Source organism: Colossoma macropomum, unplaced genomic scaffold, assembly GCF_904425465.1.
Source record: "Colossoma macropomum unplaced genomic scaffold, Colossoma_macropomum, whole genome shotgun sequence".
Classification (NCBI taxonomy): domain Eukaryota; kingdom Metazoa; phylum Chordata; class Actinopteri; order Characiformes; family Serrasalmidae; genus Colossoma; species Colossoma macropomum.
Genome location: NW_023494804.1, coordinates 9,921,113 through 9,941,261, shown reverse-complemented (window position 1 = coordinate 9,941,261; position 20,149 = coordinate 9,921,113). Strand labels below are relative to the sequence as shown.

At 38.7% G+C, this 20,149-nt stretch overlaps 1 protein-coding gene across 1 annotated transcript in view; it reads right to left on the bottom strand.

The window, feature by feature from the left end:
- sgsm1b (small G protein signaling modulator 1b) overlaps nucleotides 1-14,253 on the bottom strand; it is a 28,375-nt gene extending 14,122 nt beyond the window's left edge. The window contains exons 1-8 of the mRNA XM_036595391.1: nucleotides 13,905-14,253; nucleotides 13,761-13,804; nucleotides 8,462-8,537; nucleotides 1,378-1,540; nucleotides 1,113-1,271; nucleotides 939-1,006; nucleotides 511-653; nucleotides 69-200 (exon numbers count right to left, since the gene is read on the bottom strand). Of these exons, the coding sequence (XP_036451284.1) occupies nucleotides 69-200; nucleotides 511-653; nucleotides 939-1,006; nucleotides 1,113-1,271; nucleotides 1,378-1,540; nucleotides 8,462-8,537; nucleotides 13,761-13,804; nucleotides 13,905-13,911 (792 nt within the window). The 5' untranslated portion in view covers nucleotides 13,912-14,253. The remainder of the gene's footprint in view (nucleotides 1-68; nucleotides 201-510; nucleotides 654-938; nucleotides 1,007-1,112; nucleotides 1,272-1,377; nucleotides 1,541-8,461; nucleotides 8,538-13,760; nucleotides 13,805-13,904) is intronic.
- Nucleotides 14,254-20,149: the final 5,896 nt, after the last annotated feature.

The following is a 20,149-nucleotide window of genomic DNA, read 5'->3' as shown; positions in this document are numbered from 1 at the left end:
TGTTTGTTCAGGCATTCCTGTTGAGTTCAATAATACCAATGCTGCAGTAATATCAACAGATCACCTACTGGCTGGACTAGCACGTTGTTCTTGCCAAACAACAGCGTGGCTCTGGAGTTCTGATGGAGAGACTCCACATAGTCCCGAGCCCACAGAGAGGGCCTGTCGTCCATGCTGCCACTCGACTGCCTCTTTTGGATCTACACAAACAAATACATATGGGTTGTGCTAATGTGCTCATCTGAAATGAACACATCGCTGTTGTCAGAAGAAAACCTCATACCATTACCCTTTACACTGTCTGTAAATTTCTTGCTGAATGGACCAAAAGAAACGGCCCAAAATTACTTGGAAAAAAGGTCTGGTTCCACTGACTTACATTAAAAGTAAAGTAGTTTTTTTTCCCTTCTCCTATAAAGTTATCTTTTTGAACATACAAGGTTTTCTTCAACAACAGCGATATTCCGCATTTTGAACCTCATGCTGAAGCAGAGACAGTGCACTACTAACAAGAGCAGGGCGTTTGGTGGGAGAATCCTGGCGGCAGTGGCCGCTGTGGATGCGGTGCCTCTGCACCAGCTCATCAGCAGAAGGATCCGTCCAAAAGTGGTTAGCTGTCTTTGCCTTTGTGTACTCCAGAGCACAGGGACCAACTAGAAGAGTCAAGATGGAACAGATGTATTCTCAAACGTATTCTTATATGTATTTCTGTTTGGTTCCCATCACCCTGTGAACAATTCTGACTTTGTAACGCAGCATTTCACATCAAACTGCTCAGAATGACTTGGCTTACATTAGTAATTTTTTTTTTTCAGATATTTTGAAAAATCTGTTAAATTCCCCTTTAAAGTACAATATGTATCCCTGATCCCACATTATGTAACTAAACATGCTTTGTGGCTGACAGTAAGCCTGGGAAATAATAGTGTGCTTCATACCCAGTAGAGATGCCAGGATTGGACCATCAACAGGATCTCTCAGCAAAGCTTCCCTCTCATAGAATTTACTGCAACAAAACAAAAAACATCTCTAAACAGTCCAACAGCAATCAGTGTATAATTAGTAACGAGTGTTTATCCATTAATATGCAAATGTGATTATAGATTCTCAACCTGCTGTTTTCCACCAAATATAGAACAATTTTGTCCAGCACTTTCTCTGTCAGTGCTGTGCGGATCCACAGGTGTTTGATGGCCTGGGGGGAGAGGTTGGCGACCCGCGGCTGCTTACGGATACTGTCCTGGCTCATCTGAGACTGGCTCTGTCTGGAGCTGTATAATTGGACACCATGTAGAGAGTAAAGAGCAAGTATACAGCATGTATCTCAGACTAACACACATTCAATCTTGCCTCAAGCCTGGAATCATCAGATCTCACTTGTTTTCGATGATCTGTTCCAGCTCCTGCACCTTCTTGCACAGGTCCTCAGCAGGAGTAAAGATTTTCCCCACCTTCGTGAAGAGCGCTGCCAACTTGTTACTGCGCAGGAAGCCTGCAGCCCGCCTCTTCAGCCCATGCAACACGCAGGCTTCCACCACAGCTGAGGAAACATCATATTTGCTTTGAAAACAAAAGTTGCTGAATGGTTCTTGGTTAAGGTGTATGGTTCTAGGAAAACCTTTCATTGGAATAGCTTTGGAAGTTACTTCATACTTGCATATATCATTTACAAAGATGGTTCTTTAGAGAACCATCTGTTGAAGAGCTCTTTAGGGCAGCGGTTCTCAAGCCTGGACCTGAAGTAACCCTGCTCTGCACATCAGTTAACTTACAAGTCCTTTCTTGGAGTGTTATGCCACATTCATGACCAAGTGGGAACTGGGAATTTTTCAACATCCAAGTGGAAAAACCCATTTGAACATTCCTCTATTCAGAAACTCAGAGTTTCTCAACAGCACTGACTCGGAGTGACGCCTTTTCAACATCTAGATCAAGAAGCAATAATGTGTTTTAAGATATTTAAACAGACGTTTGAGTTTCTATTTGTGTATCATACAGTGGGGGACCCTCAGGGCCTTCTAGGCCTTCAGGTTTCTATGGAATAAAAAAAGTCTGTAATTTAATATATTTATCATGCCTTTTTATAGTATTGTAGTAATTCTTTCATTTTACTATTAAGTTTTGGTTGAAAGCAAAAAGGTTAAAATCTTGAAGCACCGAATGGAAAATTATCCAATCAGGATCAGCTGAACTGAAGACCTAAAACATCAGATCAACTTCCAGCATAATGTGGATATAACAGTGGAACCAATCATGTTCTGATTTTCCACAGTTGGGACCAATTTTGTGAGAAAAACTCTAGGCTCTCTGGGACTCTTAGATACATCACTGACTACAAGTTTGAGTGAAAGCCTGACCAATCAGCCACCTGTTTAAAGTAAAACACTCAATTGTAGGACTCTGAAAGAGTCACTGTAAAACTGATGCAATGCAAAATATATGTCTGTTATAAGCTTTCAATTAAGATATGGAATGTTTTATAAGCTTTAAATATGTAATTTAGTCTAGAAAGGGAAAAATGTTTATGTAAATCACCATTAGCTCAGCACTAACATACCGCTAAAATCCTGTATGGGCGGAAAGTAGCTTTATGATAGATTATGCTTTTTTTATACTTTTTCTTTATCTCATTTTCTCAGCATTTGTTTTGACATTTATGGCCTGAGCTGAAGTTCTAGTTCTAACAGTCACGGTCTAACCCTGGTATCATATGCTATTTGTTAATGACAGGGTGGCAAACTGCAGTCCAGCAGGGCCAGTGTCCAGCACAGTTTGGTGATTTTCCTACTCAAACATACCTGATTCAACTCAGCAGCTAATTGCCATGTTTATCCATGTTTAGTTTTGCTGTATTTATTTGAGGAGAAAAATCACCAAACTGTGCTGTAGCTGCAGTTCACCACCCTTGGTTGATGACATTGCTAAACACAGGGGTATTTTTAATCAAACTGTGCACTTTTGTGTCATTTTTTCTGAGATATATTTTAACAGTGAAGTTCCACTGCTTACATCCACTTTTAGAATAAATGAAGCACTAAATAAACAACTGCCTAAGTCATTTCTTTAAGAGCTTTTTATACACACACAACAGTAAAACAAGCGCTAGCTTACTGCGACCGTCCTCTGTTTTCAAAATTAAAACAGCTGAAGTTGCATGAATATTTTTAGGTGTGAAGCAGGAGATTCTGAGTCGGAAAATTCGGAGCTCCCATTTGACACGACCACAGCAGAGCATGGAAAATACCACAATGTGCAGAACACATGGGGCCTCCAGGACCAGCACTACATCATGGAACCAAACATGGTCCTGCTAGATTCTCATTTATCTCATTTACAAAGATGGTTCTTTAAAGAAGCATGCCTGGAAAGGGTCTTGAAGGCACTGGTCCTGAACCGTGGTCCTGAAGTAACCCTGCTCTGCACATTTTAGTGTTGTCTTGTTCCAACACACCTGATTCAACGCACTAGCTAATTAGCAAGTCCTTGCTGAGTTTAAGTGGGTTTGTTAGAGCAGGGAAAACAACAAGATGAGTGGGACAGGGGCTCTCCAGGGCCAGAGAACCACTACATTGTGGTAAAGTGGTGCAGCTATGGCATTGCTGCAAAGAACTCTTTAAAAGTATGGTACAGGTTCTAGAGCAGAAGAGAACTGTCAAGGCGTGCTAGGCCTTCAGAGAAGGTCTACTGATTTCTGGGAACCAAAAAATACACGTGTAATGTTTAGTTCATTTTTATTTTATACAGTCATCTTGCTTGTTGTATTTAAACTCTGTAAATACTGTAGTAATGTTATTATTCCATCATTAAATCTTCTGGAAGTCCTAGATACGTCACTAACTGCCCTGCTAGAAAAACCAGCACAGACCAGCATTGCTGTTCACCAGCAAAACCAGTATATATTGTATTCTGGATGCTGGTACGCTGGTCAGCAGCAATGGACCTTGACATGCTGATCACCACCAAAACCAGCCTATCGCTGCTGTTGGAACAAAACCTCGTATCTCCCAAATGGTAACTTTACAGGAGATGGAAAAGACATACTTTACTTTTAATGTAGGTCAATAGAAGCAGAATTTTTTCCAAGTAATTTGGGGTCATTTCTTTTGGTCCATCCTTCATGAAATTCACACACAATGTAAAGGCCAGCAGGCATTCTCAAATTATGTCAAAAACTGAAAATCAGCGATATGTTGTGTTTTGATGCTGGAGTGACCAGCTAATCCAGAACCAGACCAGCACTAGACCAGCATAAACAAGCATAGACCAGCTTAGACCAGCATAAAAGGCTTGCTGGTCTGTGCTGGTTTTTCAGCAGGGTGTGAAAGCCAGCTGTGGCCTAATCTATGAGTTTTAATGGGTAATCAATAGAGAACACAGGCAGCAGCTCTATGCCAGGACTCTTTACTTAAAGAGTCACTGTGAAACTAATAAAAGGTAAAATATATGTTACTGTCCGCTGCAAGCTTTAAATGTAACAGATAGAATGTCTTTTAAAACCTTCATGCTGTACATGCTGAATCTGTTAGCTTAGCACTGTAGCGTACCTATGAGGGCCAAATGTTCCCTCATCTTTATATCTTACATTAAAGGAACCTATACAAGGGTCAAGTTTATTTTAGGGGGTCACCAAAGGTCATTCAGAGTACAACAAGGAGTACTTTTTCAGTAGGATCTCACTTGCCCTTTGCTAGGTTAGGCTAGTGTGCTAATTAGCTGTGTGGCCTTTAGCTTGCTAAGCAGAAAGTTAGGACAGTAAAGTTACAAACACAATAAATTACTGTGAGTTTGATGTTGAGCTGTACAGGGATATCACAGTTAAAAAGGCGTAAATATTTATATAAAATCATGTTAAATAAAAGATTTTTAAAGTTTTACTTTACTGTGCTGTATTTACTGTATTTTTTATAAGATATTAGTTTTTGGCCCTGTTTGTGCAAAAATAAGTTAAAATTATGAATTAACATGTCTGTAAAATGCATATTCAACTTATTACATACTAAGGCTTATTATTCAGTAACTAAATGGACTACACTGAAAACTGGGTTATTCTTATAGTTATAGAAGTATGTAGCAGCACTTTGGACCCACCGGTGTTAAGATATTCTGTGCATATATAGTTCAAAACATGGTAAATAAATATGTTTATTGATATTGTTTTCAATTAACATATTTATAGATCTGGTAAAATTAAAAGAAAATGTTTGGCACTGAGTTGCATTACTTTTACAGATGTTATGTAGAAATATAGTATTTGAATTACAGCTTAGTACTGTAAGCGTAGAGGAGAACGCAGCTACATCACAGTAATGTTGTGTTCCTGGTCAAGTCACAGAATACAGCTGCTATTTTACTGTTATATACTGTTAATATGGTACAGTAAACTACAGCATAAATTCACTGATACCTTATAAAGCATTTCTGCCATTATGAACAACAGCAATTTGTCCAGTTCTGATTGTCTTTTCTGATTTATATTCATCTGGTAATCATACTAATTACATCATGTTGAATCAGACATGTGTTTTTACTTTGTTTGCCAGTTAAAGTTAAGCAACTATACAGCCTCTCACACAGTTTAATACATATACAAGCACAATCAAAGAGAGCAAAGTCGAGTCAGGCTGTGTTCTGTGATGAACTGACAGAACAAAAGACTATGATAATGTAGTGTCATCTGCAAGGTGAGCTCTTTAAAGTTTTGACTACAATCAGATCAAACGGCAGATCTGATTATTAAAGCACAACACTTTTGAAATTCTGGCAAGTGATGCTCTGACGGCTTGTTTCTCATGAGACAATATTTGTTTTGTCCACGTACAGCATGTGCTTCACAAAAGAATTTCAAATCAATCAGTACACCTGCTCAGATTCTACCACCTGCTGTCTGGTCAGCTTACTATTTAGGCCCATAACTCTTTAAAAAGAAAACACAGAGTGAAAAACAAATCCGAGTAGGTCTGTCACCATTATGACATTTCAGCTGATGATTACTCGCCACAAATAAGTGCAATTAACAGTTTAAATGCCTGGTTTGTGTTCATTTTATGCAATATTGAAGTCTAAAGTGGCCAAATCTAAAGTGGCTGATTAGCTATTTTGCTTTCTAGCTGTTGATACTTAGTAGCACCCAACAGAAGACAAATAGCTCAAATAAACAAACATTAATTTCTCATGTCTTTTAGGGGTGTTATAGCACCAGTCAGTGTTGCGATCAGCTTAAATAATTGTGATTCATTGATTATGTAATAATTGTAACAGGCCTGAATCTAAGCTCAACAGAATTATTGTCCAGAGTTTATGGGAAACCTGTATTACACTAGATTTCCCTTATTTCAGCCTTTTACAGCCATTTATCTCCAAAACAGTGAAAAGCTGTATTTTTATGTAGGTAATCTGTATGGGCTGAAGCCTATGCAAACATTAAATCCCGCCTTCTCTTTCTTGTTTTTGCCACTGTTCAGTCAGAATGGCCCTTATTCATCAAACTTGGGTACAGTCAAGCCTTATCATGCAAATTTCACAGACAGTTTTGCTATTCATAAATTCATTATCTTTGGCGTATCTGTACAATCAAACTCACATCTGGTAGGAGTGCATGTAAATTTGAGCATAACAGTTTAACAACATAAAAAAGCTTCATTTGTGGTTAACTATTTTAAATATCTTCCATAATACCAATAATAATAAATCTAAATAGAAAATAACAATAAGGCTAATAACTTATGCACATGCTAATCCAGTACAAAAGTGGATGTACTTATTTTACATGAACGTTGGTAGAAACAAACGCTGCAGCTATTCAATATTCCATTTAAAGACATATTACACTGTGATTTTGTTTTATACTAGTGACACTGCCCATACAATAAACAATACAAAACACAGCTAGTGCAGAAACATCTCATGCACTGCCATAATACAATGTTTGAATACATTATTTTAGGACAATAATTAAACTACAATAATAATTCTACCATCTAACAAAAACACATTTTATTCTTTCCAGTCACTGTAATTTTAACACTAAAAAGTCGGGGTGCAGTGCACTGACCACTCGACCTCAAACTCCACCTACAAGCATAGCCATTGGCTCGTAAGCCGCTGAATGCTGTCTTTTTTTTGGCTCCCTACCAAAACATCAGCATGAATTAAGGCGAGCTTCATGTAAATGATATGTAAATGAGGGGCTGGTAGGCTGGTGCATGATTTTACGGACTGAAGCTGAGTCATCATTTGTGCTCAAATCAACTCGATTCCACTTCGTATAAACGTTTCATGAATCAGATGTAGAGTAGTATGTCATTTAAAGCGGTCAGATCTGTGTTCTTTTTTATGCAAATTTGATAAATAAGGGCCATTGTGTTTTTAATAATGTATTTGGAAGCAGCATGTCTATAAGCACAATTTCAGAGATTGTTTACTCAACATATATCATCAGGATATGTATGTTTGTACATAAGTAGGTATGGACATTACTCCTATTTTTATCATTGAGGTAACTTGGTGCTGAAACATGGGGCCATGGAAACATAGAAAATGCTAAGAATTTCAATGAGGGAACATAGGACCCTGGGAATATAGAGCTGTTTTCAATTACTACTTCCACTACTGTTTCCAAAAGAGGGAACACAGGGCCTGGGGCCGCTTCCAAAGACCACTTCCAACGAACCAGGACTGCTTCCAGAATATTTTAGTGAGAAAATAAAGGGCCCAGGCGACATAAGGATGACCCTCTTAATGCTCACATTCAATTACAAATCCAATAGAGGTGCTAGCAAAAATTTGCATCATTGCAAAGGTGGTTTTTTTTGGCCTTGAAGGTTTTGGTTTTGACACTGAAGGCCCAAACTGAAAGCCTGGCTCTAATAGTCACGGTTCTCCACTTCTACTGTATGTTTACATGCATACATTGACACTGTAAGCAAAACGTACACAAACCCTAATCAGCATGGTGTTTGATACTGAACTACACAGTATGGACTGTCTCTTCTCTCTCTCTTTCTCTGATCCTGTCATGAGCAGATTGGTAGGTGGAGGTGGCAGAGCTTGACATTTCAAATTGTTGACACACACGGATATGATCTCTGCCTTCGGTCAAAGCAGTGAATGTCAATGGTCATTAACCACCATTCACAGCGTCGAAGGCATGCCTTCACCACCCACCAACCATACCGGCTTAGAATCCATTTCACGTCTGCCAGCATATGAGCTTGAGGCCTTTTCATTTCTGCTAACAACTTCCCACCACACGGCAGTTATTATACCACTTTTCTTTTTTGATAGATGGTGATAAACCAAATAAAAAAAAGAGTCTCAATGCACTCAAAGTGATTATTACAGGGTAAAAATATCCATCAGCAAATGTTAACGTAAATGAGTCATGTCCTGTACAACATACTATGTCTCATACACAAGAGCTCTATTAAAAATAGCGAGAGAAGTCAAGAGGTGATGAGCTTACCACAGAAAGAAATGATGTGGCTGCTGTCTTCGTGCACAAATTTCCGCGTTACAGCCTCCTCCATAATCTGTTTCACCTAAACAGTCACAAGGGGAGCGAAATCTTTCAAATGTTTCACGAACCAAAAGTTTTTTTTATATATGGTTACAGGAATACTTATTTTACTCAGTTACACATTACCACTGACTATAATTTAAATGTATTTAACTTAAAAAAACATAGAAGCTGTTGGCTCAAAACACACTCATGGCAGATGCTGAAGTAACTTCTAGTTAGTAAGTTCTAATTTGAAGAACAAAGTTTCAGATTTCTCCTGGATGCCTTGAGCTATTGCTTGAATTTGTGAAATTGCGAGTATTGATCAGCCAAACCAGGTGCTGGGTGATAACTACAATACAGGGCTTTCATAAGATGAGGTCTGGAAATGGTTAAGCCAAAACACTGACATATGTAAAATCACTACTTGCATTTATACAAATACAAAAAAAAAACTTGAATGGAAAATTACACAAAAGCCTTCAACAGTAAGTAACACAAAAGATGTTCCCCAATTATGTTCTCTTTAAAGAGACACTAATATTCATGAAATGTCTTTCTTACACGCATCTGAATAGGCTAAACCAGATATTTCTGATGAGAAAAGGTATAAAATAATCCAATCTGCAACAAGGAAGGGGAAAGTCAAAGAAAAAAAATGAAAAATAGGAGTTTCCATAACCAGAGTTAAAAAAAATCATTAAAATATACAGAGAAAATTACTCCTAACAGCCACCTGGAAGAACTGCTAGACCACCACAACTGTCCCCATCAGAAAACAGTACTTAAAGCTTTCATCTTTGAGAGTCTTAAAGGATGTGTAGTTGTCAACTCAGAAAAGAAAAATAGACAAAAAAGAAGAACATCTGCAAATCAAACAAAGAAGGTACTGGTGTTCTCAGAACTATGGACTGACCACCCCAGAGTCCAGCCCTCAACATCACTGAATGTGTTTGGGATCAAGCAGAAAATGCAACCAACTTCTAAGACTGAACTTTGGAGGTGTGGAGAAATATCCCTGCAGATTTCTTAGAAAAACTAAACTGTAAAATGTAAACTAATATTTTAATATTGTATAATATTTATTGTATATAGGTACAAGTCATATATATATACATATATATATATACATATACATATATATATGCATTTCTGCTTTTGCCCAGTACCGCAAGTATGTTTCAAGTGAATCAGTGTTCTGTGTTCATCATGTGCTACAGATGCGACAAACAGAGAGCAGATTGAGAAATGCTGGAGTGTACCTTTAAAGAACAAGTGAAGATGAGTGGAGAAAGCGTAATTACATGTCTCTACTCGCAGATGTGAAAAAGAGGCATGAAGGTGGAATAGAGACTGTGAGGAAGGTGTGTGTATGTATCATCATTTTCACTATGCGTTAAACATGTTGAGATCCTCACTGGCAGTGAGTCATACGTGATGAAGACCTGGCAGAGGCTGAGGTTGAAATCTCAAACCTCCAAGGCACTAGCAGTTAGTCTCACAGCATTTAGTCTCCCGAACCACTACAGAGGCAATGTTCCATTTTCAGACTCATACTTCGGAAAGTGATGATGAATTAATCAGTATGATAATGAATGCATTTTAAGTGTGACTTTGATTGGCAGGTGTGACTGCCACAGCTAGAGAACATCCTCTACAAGAAGGAAAAGGGGGTTCTATAATGTCATAAAATGTCTAACACTCCCTTTTAACCAGCTCCCATTTAATAACACTGCATATGCGCATACAAATAGGAATTTGAATATAAACACTGCTTAGCATTATAGAACATGTTATATCATTAACATGTTATACACACTAGTGAGCCAAAACATTATGACAGTAATGTTATCACAGATAAGGTGAATAGTGTTGATTATCTCATAACTACAGCATGTGAGAAAGTCTGGGATATATCAGAGGGTAAGCAAACAGTCGGTTATCATAGTCGAGGTGTTGGATGTGGGAGAAATGGGCTGGAGTAAGACCTGACTGACTTTCTCAAAAGTTTTGATCTTTTCCTCAAAAGATGACTGGGCTGGAGCATCTCTGAAACGACAAGGACTGTGGGGTTCTCCGGGTCAGCAGTGGTGAAATGACTGTGGTCCAAGGAGGGACAAACCACCAACCAGCAACAGGGCAATACTCTGCTGGGAAACCCTGGCTCCGGGCATTCATGTGGACATCAATTTGACACATGCCACCTACCTAAACATCACTGCAGACCAAGTACACGCCTATATGGAAATAGTATTCCTCGATGGCAGTGGCCTCTTCCAGCAAGATAACCACAATGCACACATTGTTTGGGAATGGTGGGAATGACAAAGAGTTCAAGGTCTCCGAATTCCACAGATTCTCAATCCAATCGAGCATCTGTGGGATATGCTGTCTGATCCACGGCAGCTCTACCTCGCAATTTACGTGACTTAAAAGATCTGCTGCCAATGTCTTGGTGCCAGATACCAGGACATCTTCAGACGTCTTCTGGAGTCATTGCCTTGGTGGATCAAAGGTGTTTTGGCAGCATGCAACGGCACTTTAAGCAAGTGGTCATAATGTTTCAACTCATCGGTGGATGTCTTAAGTGTGACTCAGTCTTCTAAGTGTCTTCAGGGGCCCATATCCTATTTTTTGTCCATGAGCTCCAATTCAATCAAATTGAATTTCATTTAACTTTAATGTCATTATAAATATTTAAGTATATTAAATTGAGCGTTTGGGCTACTACTCTGGTGCATAAACATTAAGACAAGGACGAGCACACGTACTATTTGGATGACAATACACAAAATAAATACAAAAAACAATGAATAGACAAAAAATACAGAATAAGAGACACAGAAGTGTACTAGCACATGGATGGTGTGTGCACCTATGTGCACAATATGTGCAGCATTCTCAGAGACAAGTCCAGTGTGTAAATTATACTTATGCATTGAGTAAACAATGCATGTTTTTTCTAGTGTTCAGTCCAAGTATATATGAAGTCAGCCAGCAGTAACATGGACAGAGTTCAGAATAAGGCTAAAGTACAGTGTGTATGTAGTTCGAGTACTGTTGTATTCATGATCTGGTGGGTGTTGTGGTCTGACATAACATTTGTGTGTTTGTCTACCAAATTAGTCACGTTTAATTTCTACATGACCATTTTCCAACCTTTCTTTATCTCTTAGAATTAAAAAGTTTGAGCCTTTAAGATTGATATATGCAAAGTGCAAAATACATGGGGCTCCTGGAGCATCCAGGACTCCCTAATCAACCTCTTGACCCCCTGAATGTCTCAAAATCAAAATCTTCGGGGCTCCACACTAGTCTACTCAATGTATAAAAATAATTAGCACAACATTTGTTTGTTAAGGACTTGTGATTATTAATAATATCAATGCTCCACTCCTCCCCTGCTGACATACATACACAGTCGGCTGCAGCTTGGACCTACTATTTTGTTTGTCTATTTTGTTTTATTTAATGACAGTTGCAGATTAATTAATACAACACTGAGTATCAAATATTTTTTGAAAACTATTTCACCTCTCATTCTAAAATCTGTTACTGTTAACATGTGCATTCATGAGCTCCTGCTGATGTGGGTTCATGGTGACTTGCAAACTAATTTCTCCAGCTCCCCCTGCTGGAGAAATGTCAGACTGCTAAACATGCATAAGTATGTGAGTTCCAAAGCGACATCTAACATGGGACCCCCCGAATACCTCTGGGTATTCCCACATTTTACATACTAAAAATACGAGATGGGACAGAAATCAGCTATATCAGACAGTTATATTCCGGGGAAACCCCCAGCACAAGCAGGGGGAAATTTGCTCTACTGTAGCCTAATGGCTTTTTAATGCGCTGTAAAAAAGCTATTGTTTTCACAGTAAAGGGGAGCAAAACATCATACGTACATGTTTAATGCTACACTATGTAAGTTTTTTTGTTAAAACTGAAAGAAGTAGCATTTCTGATTTAGGAGAATATGAAAATTCTAAAACATGGTGTGCCTGCACTGCTCTGAGTCACTCCGTAACCCCTGAAATAATAATTTTTTAGTTTTTTGGACATCATTTGTCTTTACATATTAAAAGTCACACGCACAGACTCAAAAGGAAGGTCTGGCTTGATGTTTAGGTCTCAAATGCAAAATCAACATTATACTGATAAAGATATGATGACATCAGTAGATAATTCACTTAAATCCTTGTTCAAAAGGTTTTGACTGAGTTCTCTTTGAATGTTCTTTCAATGCGCTCGCAATCATCAGATTCATCCGCCTGGGGAAGGGGTCCGAAGCACAACCCATGTTACAAAATGTTCTTCCACACACTGAGTGCAATTATACACTTCCACCAGAGAGGTCTCCAAATCCCCAAAACTTACAAAGTGTAGCTAATATGTTTCTAGCAAGCAGCTCAAATGTTTTAAATTCATTTAGTCCTCTCGAGTTCCCTGTCGGTTCTCTTTCCAAAAATGGCTTATTGCCTTTGAAGCACCGTCATCAGCTTACTTGTCAATCATCACAAAATGTGATTGGCTCAGGCAACTCTTTTATTATAAAAAATGAGAAAAAAATTTCAATTGTATGGGCCTTTTAAAAGTCATCCTAAAAAGACTGATTGTTCAGAAGTCAGTGTCTATCATTACCTTCACTATGTCATGCATGACTGTATGTGTCTACAGTGTTACTCTCATAGTATTCTTTTACTCCATACCCTTTTTTTAGCCACACATTCTAAGTGGGATCGCTCTGAGGCTACGGGCCACAGCTGTGGCTTTTCTTGCTAAGTGTCATGCCATCACGCTGTACAGGAAACATTTCGCCTTCTCTGTTTTAAGTGTTAGGCCCACCCACGTTGAGCTGTTGCCTTGCTGTGAATGATTCTCTCTCACAGTGAAAGTGCATGTGATTTAACTAAATATGAAGCCATTCACTTCCAGTGGACTGTTGAAGGATGTTCTAATAGTATACACAGGCTGCCATTAGCAGAGGGTCCATTTGGGGACATTCAGGGGACATAAAAACGACCTTATTCATATATATATATGTATATGTATATATAGGCGGTCAAGCCAATACATAGGCATGGGAATAAAGACAACATAGCATGGCATCAGCAGTATTTCCACTGAAAATGAGAAAGCGATCATCTACTCAGGGCTGCCTCTTTTTCCCTCCATCTGATGTTAGGATGCAAATGAACCCAGGTAGCTTGCCAGAACTGTAATAACTGTGAGCTCCTTGCATCCACGCAGCATTACCCACCTCCTTCTTCACGCTGCGCAGCAATCTCTGTCTGGTCTCTGCCTCTACAGGGTAAACAGAACCACATTCTCATCATTAAGGCCTTTCTATCCCCCCCTTTCCTTCCATTAATGACGCTGGAGATGCCACCCCCTCAGTCCTTACCTCCCATTTTGTCGACCCCTGATCGCCTTCGGGCTGAATGCGACGCTGGATGTTCTCGCCACCTCAGCTCCGTGCTGGAAATGGACGCAGGATCGGTCACACACACACGGGCAGGAGCCTTGAAACTGTCACCGTGAGTCAGTGCTGCGCATTTCCCAGGGTGGGGCCAAAACAACGAGCGCAGGGGACGACGGTAAAACACGAAGGATCACCCCCACGAAGCTTCACCTACCAAAGAGCCCCTCAAAGGCCGAGGCTGTGCAACACCTCAATCTTCCGATCGCGCTAATTTCTGCAGCTGAGTCGTGTTTATGCGAGCTCCGCACGCCACTCTCGTCCACACTCACAGCCCGGTTCCATTGGCTACACGGAGTCCAATCCTAACCCAGAGCACGCTGCGCACGTTTAGGCCCCGCCCCCCTCCTTTTATATTTTCCCGTGAAGCGAACGGCCGAGGCGGCTGATCCGGACTCAACGCGCAGGTGTCGTGTGTGGCTTTACGAGCGCACGTGACGCACGTTTTGACGCTATATGGTATTGCAGGCGTGAGCTTCAGTACTGGAAGCTTCTCCAGCACCACGGACAGCGACCACCTCCAAAAGTACACCGCTTTAACCCTTTACTGTCCTGGGATGGGATTCAGTTATTAGCCCAGTCTGGAGGCCTATTTTGAGCTTGCACAACAATCTGAGTACCAATTTACACTTTTTCTCTTGTTTACTTAACTTCAATTTCAACTTTAGCAAATAGTTATACAAACATATATATATATATATATATATATATGTATATATATATTCTCATTGTCCATTTTATCTGCTCTACTTACCATATAGGTGCAGTTCTACAATAATTACAGACTGTAGTCCATCTGTTTCTCTGCATACTTTGTTAGCCCCCTTTCACCCTCTTCTTCATTGGTCAGGACCCCCACAGGACCACCACAGAACATGTACTATTTGGGTGGTGGATCATTCTCAACAGTGACACTGACATGGTGGTGGCGTGTTAGTGTGTGTTGCACAGGTACAAGTGGATCAGTCACAGTTTTTAAACACTGTGTCCACTCACTGTCCACTCTATTAGACACTCCTACCTTGTCACTCCACCTTGTAGATGTAAAGTCAGAGACATTAACTCATTTGTTTTACAGTTTGTCTTGGTCATCCTCTAGTCCTTCATCAGTGGCCACATGATGCTGTTGACTGGATATTTTTGGCTGGTGGATTATTCTCAGTCCAGCAGTGTCACTGCGGTGCTGAGAATGATTCACCACGTGAATAATACCTGCTCTGTGGTGGTCCTGACCTTTGAAGAACAGGGTAAAAGGGGGCTAACAAAGTATGCAGAGAAACAGATGGACTACAGTCTGTAACTGTAGAACTACAAAGTGCACCTATATAGTAAGTGGAGCTGATAAAATGGACAATGAGCATAGAAATATCCACACTTATGCAGCAAGTTAAGGTTAATTCAAACAGTCCAATAATTATAAATGATATCTACTGAACTGATGGAACTCTCTAATTTTTCAAGTTTTGCTCACTCTAAAATTATTCAGGTTAACTTGAACCAAACACTCTTCCTTATGTAATGTATCGGCATCAATTAAAACACAAAACACCATCATGGTGAGAACAACAGCAACATCTAAAATGCATCCAAGCTTCACATTTAGCTTGAGAGTTTGCTCTGACACAAAAAAAATTATCTTTTTGCAAAGAGAATTTTATTTATAAAGTAGAATAATAAGAGTTAATTATCAGAAACCAACAAAACCGCTAAGAATGCTGGGAAACATTTTGGGCAAAACGCTCTTCAGTCTGTAAGACTTTTCCAAATGAACTGATATTATTTCATTAAAGGAACTAAAGATTACACAACAAATAGTAAATGTTACTGGATTTGTATTAGTAATTTTAACAAATAAGTAAAAAAATAAAAGGTAGCATAATTCTGATGTTTCACAGTGTACAGTAAGAGATAATTAGCTTTTTGCAGCTTCTGCAGGTTCAGTTTTGGCCCATTCCTCTTGACAAAATGTCTTCAGTTCTCCAAGGTTATGAGGTTTATAGAACCTCCATAATTTTTCAGTGGGAGCCACACAAGCACATTCACCTTCGTTTTTACAAACCAGTCTTGAGTTATTTTGGCTGTATGTTTGAGGATGTCGTCTTGAAATGTTTATTTTCTCACCTTTCTTGACTGATGAGATTCAATCTTCCTCTAATGTCTCCTGGTATATCGCTCCATTCATGTTTCCTTCAGTGACCTGTAACACCCCAGTGTTACATTCATGTTTCCTTCAATGACATTCATGTTTCCTTCAGTGACCTGTACCGTTTGCAAAGAAGCAACCCTACATCATGAAGCTCCCACCTTCATGCTTCATTGTTGGAATGGTGTTCTATGGTGATCATATGTTCAACCTTTCTTTCTCCGAACATGATGAGCTGAATTATTGCCAAATAATTCTATTTTTGCGTCGTGTAACCAGAGTACATTATTCCAAATGGGTTCTAACTTGTAATGCTCATGTGCACATTTTAGACATGCATCTGTTTGCTTCCTTTTATGGAGTTTTGTATGGGATGTGTATATATATATATATATATATATATATACAAAACCCCATTTCCAAAAAAGTTGGGATGCTGTGTAAAATGTGATTAAAAACAAAATTCAATGATGTGCAAATCATTTAAACCCTATATTTCATTGAAAATAGTACAAAGACAACAAATCATATTTTAAAACTGAGAAATCTTATTGTTTTTTAATTTATTTATTTATTTTTTAATATATGCTCATTTTGAATTTGATACCAACAACACGTTCCAAAAAAGTTGGGATGGGGGCATGTTTACCACTGTGTTTCGCCTCTGCTCTTAACAACACTCTATAAGTGTCTGGGAACTGAGGAGACACTGCTGTAGTTCTGAAAATGAAATGTTTTCCCATTTTTGCTTAACATAGGATTTCAGCTGCTCAACAGTTCAGGGTCGCCTTTGTCGTATTTTTAATTTCATAATGTGCCAAATGTTATCAGTAGGTGGCAGGTCTGGACTGCAGGCAGGTCAGTTTAACACCCAGATAATTTTAATACAAAGCCATGCTGTTGTAATACATGCAGAATGTGGTTTGACATTGTCTTGCTGAAATAATCAAGTCCTTCCCTGAAAAAGACGTCATCTGGATGGCAGCATATGTTGCCAAATCACGTATATATGCCACCGTGCCGCCCTTTATATATATATATATATACATATACATGTATATTCATGTGGAATTTCTTGATACAATCCAGAATTCATAGCACCATCAAATGTTGGCAAGCTGTAGTGGTCCAATAGCAGCAAAACAGCCCCAAACTGTGATATTACCACCACCATGTTTCACAGTTGGGATGAGGTTTTTATGCTGGAATGCAGTGCTTGGTTTTGCCAAACATAACATTTCTCATTTAAGTCATAAAGATCCATTTTTGCCTTATCTGTCTAAGTAATATTATTTCAGTAGCCTTCTGGCTCATCCGGGTGGCCTTTATGAAACTTTAAACAGTCAGAAATGTTCTTCCAGGAGAGAAGAGGCTTTCTCCATGCTGTAATTCCATACATACTATTCTTGTTCAGCGTTTGCCTGAATGTGGACTCATGAACACTGACATTGGCCACTGTAAAGAGAGACTTGCAGATCCTTAGATGTTACCTTGAGGTTCTTTGTGATCTCCTAGAATATTCTATGCTGGAGTCATTTTTGTTGGATGACCTCTCCAGGGAAATGTAACAGTGGTGTTTAATTTTGTCTGCTTGACAGTGAGCTGGTGAAGTCCAAACTTGTCAGAAATAGAAATGTATTAGTGTTCTTTGTTTTGTTTGGTTCTCTCTATTTATTGTTGTGATTCAAATGAAAATATATATATATATATATATGTATATATATATATATATATATATGTATTTGTGAAGTGTCTGAACACTTGTTTCAACTCACTGTAAATCATTAAATTTGAGGTTTTCATAATTAATATGCCACATTTGTCAGACGTAGCAACAGTAGCAACATCAAAACACTGGGCACAATGACTTTTATTCAATGTTTCACATTCTGAACTGCACTAAAACCAATTAAACAGGACTAATTATGTATGTACTTTTAATAAAGCATGCAGTTGGTCAGTGCTCTTTAGGTACAGACAATATCCACAATATGCTCAGCATATTGTTCATCACGCTATTATTTTATCATGATAAACCTCCAGCCAGTTAGCTGATTTATTTGATCTGTATAGGAGCTAGAAAAGTGTCAGACAGGTGTGATGTTGAGTTGTTTGTGTAAGTTGAGGCTGTGTACCAGTGCTGTGTCTGCTCTTGTCCATTGTGAGTTCTGTGGTTTAGACAGTGCTATGTGTGTGAAACGGACTGTTGGTCAAAAACTGTCTCTGATGTTTTTTTGGGTTCTGGCTGCAACTATTTCAACTCTAAGTTCTTTTATTCCTTCCTGAATGGTTTCCTAGGATTCTTTAGACTCTTTGAAAAAAGAACCATGCCAAGACATCAGGCCACCATCAGGCCAGTTGGGGTCATTTGACTTGCGTGAGTAGTTGGTACTACACCTACTCTCTAAGTTTGGTGTTTGGATGATGAACAGTGTCTGTTCCCCAATCAGTTTAAGGGAAGAAAAAAATATAATAACAACAAGAAGAAAAATCCTAGCAAAAGCAATAGGGGTTCATGCTACTACAGTGCTTGGACCCCTAAATATAGTGAAATAATTTGGTACAGAGTAAGAAGTAAAGTCATAAGTAATGAGATTACTTTTTCCAGGAAGTAGTAGGTGACATAATCTCATTACATTTTGAGAGAAGTAATTAGTAACTTGGATTACTTTTTTGAGTAATTATCCCAACACTGGAGCTTTTTATACTAACATTAATACTAGTATTATGTACTGTTATGAAATCATATCGGTAGCAAAATTCAAATGAAAATGTAATGTAAATTATCTCTTAATTGCCTTGTTAATACCAGTCTGTCTATACATGGTTGTGTCTTTGCGTAACAACATGTAATTGTCTGACTGTGGGGGTCTGGCTGCATTGCAGTTACTAAAAATAATTGCTGAAGTTGCAAATAACAGCTGTTTTTTAGGTTACCTAAGATCAGCACATACATTATATCTCAATTATATTTTCATTGGGCCCTTGGCTAATAGGGGGGCCCTAGGCGGCTGCCTGCCTTTGCCTAGTGCAAAGACCGCCCTGGTGTCAACAACAATATTGAAACAATTATTGGGCGTGCAGTCCCTCATATCATAGCTGAAATATTATTGGCTTAAATTCTATACATCAACCTAAATACAATCATTAGATTTAATGTATGAGTTCTAACGTGTCTGACTCTCACTGCAATCACTCATTTAAAAAAGCATGTCCTCAATATGATGGTGCAGATTTGCCACACTATCAAAGATGCTGAGATTTCTTTAGGTTAGTGGTCATCAACAGAGGCAGAATATTTATATATCTTGAAAATAAATAAAAGAACAAATGAATGAATAAATAAATAAATATACAGGAGAAGGCACAAAACATTCTTAAATTTAATACAAGTCAGTGTAAAGAAATTCTATTCAAGCTTATTTCTATCAGTCCATTTATCATGAAATGTTCGCACAATGTAAAGGGCAGCTGCTGTGTTTAAATGTAGAAAAATAAAAAAAATCAAAATCAGATGAAATCTGTGGAAGCCCATTTCTGCCACTGGAGAAAAATGTATAGCCATTCACTGAGTCAGAATAAATAGAACGTTTTCCATAATTATGCCTTAGCATCTCATTATGACTTGCTATCTCATAATAACAACTTAGTATCTCATAATAATTACTTAGTGTCTTATTGTAATGAGACATTATCTCACTATAATGAGATAGTAAGTCGTAGGAAATTCATTATTATGACTTATTAAACGGATATATATATTTTTTCCAGTGGCTTCAGTAGGAAATCTTCTTCAGTATTCATTACAGGTTTTGCAGCATTCAGAAAAAATGTTCCTTCTCTGATTGGCAGCTCCGCTCACCGCGTTATTATTTTTCCCCCCCACACGTTTTCGGACAAGCCCCGCCCCCGCGCTAGAATCGAATCGTAATCAATGCGCAAAAGCAGCGTTCTTATTTGCATATTACGTTGGGATTGGCTAGTAATTCACACGGGGAGTATTACTAGCCAATCTTACCGCAGGAGG